The sequence below is a fragment of the Psammomys obesus genome, unplaced genomic scaffold, assembly GCF_907164565.1.
Source record: "Psammomys obesus unplaced genomic scaffold, mPsaObe1.curated_primary_1811, whole genome shotgun sequence".
NCBI classification, from domain to species: Eukaryota; Metazoa; Chordata; class Mammalia; order Rodentia; family Muridae; genus Psammomys; species Psammomys obesus.
The window spans coordinates 3,110,519-3,117,477 of NW_026596089.1; the positions used below are offsets into that span (position 1 = coordinate 3,110,519).

General features: G+C 39.2%; 1 protein-coding gene across 2 annotated transcripts in view; it reads left to right on the plus strand.

Moving 5' to 3' along the window:
* Positions 1–6,959, plus strand: part of Utrn (utrophin) — a 538,848-nt gene that overhangs the window by 190,455 nt on the left and 341,434 nt on the right. For both annotated transcript variants that reach the window (XM_055627734.1, XM_055627735.1), the window contains exons 28-31: positions 1,748–1,882; positions 4,026–4,175; positions 5,622–5,783; positions 6,602–6,730. In XM_055627734.1, the coding sequence (XP_055483709.1) occupies positions 1,748–1,882; positions 4,026–4,175; positions 5,622–5,783; positions 6,602–6,730 (576 nt within the window). The remainder of the gene's footprint in view (positions 1–1,747; positions 1,883–4,025; positions 4,176–5,621; positions 5,784–6,601; positions 6,731–6,959) is intronic.

Genomic DNA, 6,959 nt, shown 5'->3' on the forward strand with positions numbered 1-6,959 from the left:
TATCTTAGTAAAAAACAAAACAAAACAAAAAAAAAACAAAACTCTATTATTTTGTCAAACATTGGATTAATCTGTGTGGATTAGGAGGATAGAAATAAGAAAGATGATGATGATATGATGATTTTAAAGAAGCCAAGACCTGCCTTCATTTCTTAGAAGGTTCATTAGCAATATTTTTTTCCCTTAAAGCTTTAATGTTTTTATATTTTCCCCAGTGTTTTTAGGTTATGAAGGATCCTCAGAGTCTGCATTAATTGCCAAACTCCCGACCATCTTAGAAGAGTCCAGCCTGGTTTCTTTTACTTGGCCCACTACATAGACAGGAACTCAAGTTTTTATTTTGAGTAGTGTCTAACATTTACTAGATGGAAAAAGAACTTAAATATGTAGATGTTTTATATGCAAATTGAGACCAGTTAGTAAGAAAGGATGAACCTGAATCTGGGAGTGAGTCTCTGTTACCCTTCTGTTCCTGTAAGATCTGAAAGGATTTCTCAGTCTGTTTCTTGCTGGAGTAATGTTGGAGCAAGGACGAACTATAAACCTCCTTCTTTAGCTCTGAACCAAGAGTCAGCAACTTATGGCAGAGGCTTCAGGTTCAAACTGTGTATCTTTAGCCAGCCAGTGGTGGCTCACACCTTTAATCCCAGCACTCAGGAGGAAGAAGTAGGTGGAGCTCTGAGTTCAAGGCTATCCTTGTCTACTGGGTGAGTTTCTGAATAGGGCTACATAGAGGAACCCTGTCCTGAAAAACCAATAAACAAATAAAAGTAAGTAAAAATGAGCATCTTTTTGTTTGGTGGAGAGTGGTGTTTCTAAAGGATGGAAAATAGCATAAATACCTACTTACCAATACCAAAGGTGAACCTGTGACAGATCATTGATGTCACTCCTAAAATCTGAAATACCTTCTCTGCATGTCTCTAGAAATATCTGCTGATTCCTGTTCTGGTAAACAGGGCTGATATGGGATATGGGTGAGACTATGCCCCAATTCAGTAGATCTAAAGAAGACAGGTACTGCACTTTAATCTTATCAGTCAGATAAGTTTTTCTTTTGTGGAGCAACTGGACAGAAGGCTCTAAATGCATGCTTTCTCAGCCTTCTGTTCTACCTCAGAACTCTGAGAAGTGAGAACACATAACTGCCTGGTTCTTGTTTTGGTAAAATGGGGCCTCTTTTTACACTGGCTTATCTTTATTAACTTGGAAAGAGGACCAGAAAGCTACAGGCTACAGAGAGGTCTGCTCCTATCAGCTACCCAGGAATTGGAATTGGGTATGTCCCAGGAGATTTAAGTTTCTATAAAAAAAAAAAAAATCATGAGTATTTTTGGTGGTGGTGGTGGTGATAGTACTGGGGATTGGACCCAGGTTCTTTGTCAGACAAGCACTGACTGTAAACACTGAACTAAATCTCCAGCTTTTAGCTTCTCTTTAAAATAAACCAAGAGAATTTCACTACTTTTTTTCCTATTAATAATACACCTTTGTTTTTGACATTTAACCAGGTTCTTTGAATTAATTTTAATAGAAACTGAGTCAGCCTTTTTTCCATTTCTCTTTTTCCTTCCATTTTGATTGCTTTTATTTTATTGACAGATTTAGTTCTGTCTCATTTATTTGATGTTCTATCTTCATTGGTTTCTGAATTCCTGCATACCACTCACATTGAAATGCAGTTCTTGTTGACTGGAGGGATAGTATAGCTTCTCTTCAGTTGTAATTTCCCCTTCACATTCTTTAGGAGGTCTGGTCCTGTTGGGTTGAGCTGCTTCACTATTTGGATTTGGAAACCACTTGGTTGAACACTTTGGAGGAGCGTGTGCAGAGCACAGAGGCCCTGCCAGAGAGGACAGACGCTGTTCATGAAGCTCTGGAGGTTAGTGCTTTATATCTGAGCTGAGGTTATGTTCACTGTGAATGAGAACAGATGTGCACTCTGTCTGTCTGTTTGTCTCTATGCAATCCATCCATCCATCCACCCACCCACCTACCTACCTGCCTACCTATTTGTGCATACCATAGGATGTGTGTGTGAGTCAGAGCACAATTTGCAAAAATTATTTCTCTCCTTGTATCATGTAGAGCCCAGGGATCAAATTCATGTTGTTAGGCTTTGAAGCAAGCTCCTTTTCCCCAACTGAGCTTTCTCGTCAGCCCTTGGGCACTCTTTATAATCAGCTTTGTGAGGCAGAAACTACATGTGTGTGTTTTAGACATAGTAATGCTTGCCAGTGAAGTCCAGTTTATCTCACCATGTCCTAGACAAACTGTTTTATTTCTTTGCATTTCTAATATGGCATGAACTGTGTTTAAGGTGACTTCTAGTTTACTGTCCTCAGATATAAGGCTGATATGTACATTCGTGAAGGTAGGGGCTCATTGAATGTAGGAACTGGATGGCAAGGCTGGGCTTCAGTCTCCTGGGGCCAAGAAGCATCCCACATACCTCCTTATTTTGCAGTTTCCAGCCCAGGAATGCACATGATGCTGTGGTAATAGCAGTCTGATCAGGAGGTTTGCTTAGGTGTTGTAGGTATTGATTAGTATTTACTATTGATATATCTTCTGGTAAAGCTGCTGTTAATCCTAAACAGCTGTATACCCAAATCACCACACAGAGACTATGATTTATTTAATTAACCTAGAACACAATGCTGGGCAATAGTTACTCCATCCTAAACCTCTAAGCCCTTATAGTTTCCTAACATTTAGATTTTACCCACATTATATTTGCTTTTTGTGATATATTAGGTCCAGTCCATCTCTCCACGTTGTTCCAAGATCTCTGCTCCTGCCTCTGTACTCCCAGCAATCCCTCCCAGCTCTCTTCTGCCCTTTCTGTCCTGTGGCTCCTCCCTCTCTTCCTGTTTCCTTTCCATTGCACAACATTTTGGCTGGTTGCTTTATTTTGGCATGTTTATACAAACTTGAGACAGGTGATGCTTAGAATAAACATCACAATGCAATGTCCGGATTGAAACCAGATAGTGGGGTAGAGACATCAGCATTTGAATGAACAAGGGTAAAGTGTATACATTCCAAAAGAACATTATACCAAAGGTTAAGGAAAGAGAGGAACATGGCTTTGCTTATGCAGAAGTAGCAGGGCAATGTGGAGACTGAGAGAACTGAGTGGGAAGTCAGAGTCATTCCCAGAGTGGGGGTGGGGGTGGGGGCTACATTCCTACAGATGGATGCTCAGGAGGACAGTTGTCACTTCTCAGACACAGAAGAGTGGAAGATGAACGGTGTGGAAAGCAATAGATGCCCATTAAACAAACAACACACATGCTTTCTTCATAGGAGAGTGAATAGACATTCTAGAAATCCATACAATGAAGAAAAGTAAATGCCTGCCCCATGATAAACACTTTTAAACACTTTGTATATTTTTTCCTTTCTTGTTTTCTTTACTTTTATGAATGTGTACTGCAGGGCGTTAAACTCAGCCAAAGGGCTCATATCAACAGGTTTGGAAATAGTTTGGAACCTTAGTTTTTTTTTTTGTTTGTTTTTTGTTTTTGTTTTTAAAATTGACTTGTATATGACAAATCAAACTTTCTGTGTTTCAGTTTTCCCTTATGCAGAATGGGAGTAATATTTAGCTTATAAGGTTAACTGGATTTATGTCTATGAAACTGTATACATGGAAATCCTTAGTGTATTTCTGTATCATGTGGTAGAAAAATGAATTTCTAATTTTGCTAGTGTAGTTAATAACACTTGAGATATTTGTATAGTGTAGTTTTGCATCTTACATTGAGAATTTCTCAAAGTTAATAATTATTAGAATAATTTTATGCAATTACATTATCACTTATGTTCTCAGAGTGTTTTTAGTTTTGTGATTTTGTTAATGTTGTGGTAATTTTGTGATTTAGTTATTTCCGTAATTGTTGTTATTCTTATTTCTTAGATTTCTAGAAAGTGGACTTACTACTTGTCTTAATATGGCATTTTGTAGCTCTTGATACACTTAGACTCAGTGAATATATATATATATTTCTGCCCCACTGCAGTCTCTGGAATCCGTTTTGCGTCACCCCGCGGATAATCGCACCCAGATTCGGGAACTTGGGCAGACTTTGATTGATGGTGGGATCCTAGATGACATAATCAGTGAAAAATTGGAGGCTTTTAACAGCCGCTATGAAGATCTGAGTCACTTGGTAAGAACCAGACATGCTTAGTGTGGTTAGGTAGCTACTGCTGCAAGCTGACCCCGAGGTCTCCCTCTCACCTGGAGCTTCCAAGCTGGTGACAGTTGGTAATGTCTAAATTGGTCCCTGTTTGTTAAGGATTTGGTGTGGTATTAAAATAGTCAGCAGATGTTAATAAGAGCCTGAGGACTTTGAAGTAAGTATGGAAGAATAGATCTAATATTTGTAGGTCAGGCAAAGCTTGCTGATTAACACAAATTGTTGGGCCATACATTGTGGTACATGCCTTTAATCCTATCACCCAAGAGGCAGAGGCAAGTAGATCTCTGAGCTTCAGGCCAGATTGGCCTATGTGGGGAATCCCCCTAGGCCAGTTGAGTCCTGGGATAGGCCTGGGAGAGAAGACATCATCTCAGCAAAACAAAATGAAAGTCCCTCGTTTCCACTCTGCCTGTGAGATTATTGCTATTTTGTGAACTATGTAGTTTTTTGTAAGAGTGATATTGCAGTTGTATTTAAGAATAACAACTCTTGTATCTATAGCCTAGGAACTACTAGCGCCATCAGAATTTTACATTGCATGTTATGAAACCTGCATCACTTGACTCATAATCCACGTTATATCTCAACATGCTTATTCTTATCAGTGATAAGAGAGGAGGAGTTGTTATTTGGCTGGAAGGTTGAGGAGATAATCAGATGCTCTAACAGATTACTAAATAGCAACTGTAGAGATTTAGACTATAAAAAATCATTTAGCTTAATCCAAAGATGTATGGCAATTGGTGCTTTATACACATGTACACCTTTAGAACTTGTTCTTAATTTTAGAAAAAAAGTTTAGATATTTATTTTCTTGACATTCTTACTATACCTTATGTTTTCATAGGCATTGGTGATTCTTAAAGTTATCTTACATTTCTAGTAAATTAAAAGTTTTATTAAAAATAAATTTTGAATTTTACTTAATTTAAGACATTTTACATATATGAATGTCTGCAAATATGTATGGGCCCTTAATATGTGTCTGGTGCTTAGGGAATCCAGAAGAGGGTATCTGATGCCCTACGGTTGGAGTTACAGATGGTTGTAAACCACCATGGTGGGAATCAAACACTTGCCTTCAGCAAGAGCAACAAGTACTCTTAGCCACTGAGCCAGTCCCCTAAGATACACATTTTTATTCCATTTTATATGTCCTATGGGAGATCTTTCTATATTTGTGTTTTGTCATAGTATATATTAATAGAAAGAATTAAAAATGAGAAACTCCGCTGCTGTGTCTGTGAGACACTAGGAGAATATTTGCACTCTTATTACTGATGGTTATTATTTATTTATAATGAGAGCTGCAGTCTTGAACCAGTACTTTGTTATAATCTTCATGGCCAGAAAGCACATTCGCTATTTATACTTGTGCTGAGCAGTTATAAAGGAGATGTCTTCTCTGTGCAGGCGGAGAGCAAACAGATTTCTTTGGAGAAGCAACTGCAGGTCCTCCGTGAAACTGACCACATGCTTCAGGTGCTGAAGGAAAGCCTGGGTGAGCTGGACAAACAGCTCACCACATACCTGACTGACAGGATCGATGCCTTCCAGCTGCCGCAGGAAGCCCAGGTATTGCTGTGAAGTCGAGAGCCTTTGTGTTCTGAGAAAGAGCAGTTACTTGTAGCCAGATCCTCAGCTGCCAGAGCAAGGAGAACAAACGCTCTTTATGGAACAAGCTTTGGTTTTGAACTGTTTGTCCTTGTGTAAGAATTTGGCACGTTTTCTCTTTACTATTTTATGCGTGTAGGTGTTTTGCTTACATGTGCATGCGTGCACTAAGCTCATACCTAGTGCCTCTGGATACCAGAAGGGGGCACTGAATCCCCTGGAACTGGGGCTGGACTGTAATAGACCACCATGCAGGTGCTGGTAAAGGAACCTGCATCTTTTGGAAGAGCAGCTGGTGCTCTTAACAGCTGAGCCATCTCTCCAGCAGATTTCACATTTTCTTCTTTAGAAAACGGCATTTTTTTTTAAAGCTATAAAGTCCAGGCAATTTATTCTGTGTAAATCAGATATGAACATCAGAAATGACAAAGACCTTAGTGTTAGCATGTGCATGACACATTTTTACACTGCAGCAGTCTGTATTATTATCATGTGTCCCACAAGCTTATTAAAGTAAATTAAAATATGATCATATATTGTACAACTACATTGAACTTCCGTATTAATATTTGCATGTACTTTTCTGTTGTTGTGTAAAGACAGGATATCATACTGTAACTCATGCTTGCCTTGAACTTGCTATGTCTGAGACTGGCCTTAAACTCACAACAATCCTCCTGCTTCAGCTTCCGGAGTGCTAGAATTGCAAACATGAGCTATTACCCTGGGCTTCTTCATGTTCTTTAAAAATACACCTCTGTTTTTTATTCTCTTGGTAGAAGATACAAGCAGAGATCTCAGCCCATGAGCTCACCCTGGAGGAGCTGAGACGGAATCTCCGTTCGCAGGCCCCAACCTCCCCTGAGTGCAGGACCAGTAGAGGAGGAAGCCAGATGGACATGCTACAGGTAATGAGCAGGCTTTCTCTTTGTTGGAGGGATGACTCGGTGGTTATGAGCACTGTCTGTACTTCCAGAGGTCCTGAGTTCAATTCCCACAACCACATGATGGCTTACAACCATCTATACTGGGATCTGATGCCCTCTTCTAGCATGCAGGTGTACGTGCAATAGAGCATGCACACATCAAATAAATAAATAAATAAATAAATAAATAAATAAATAAATAAATAAATAA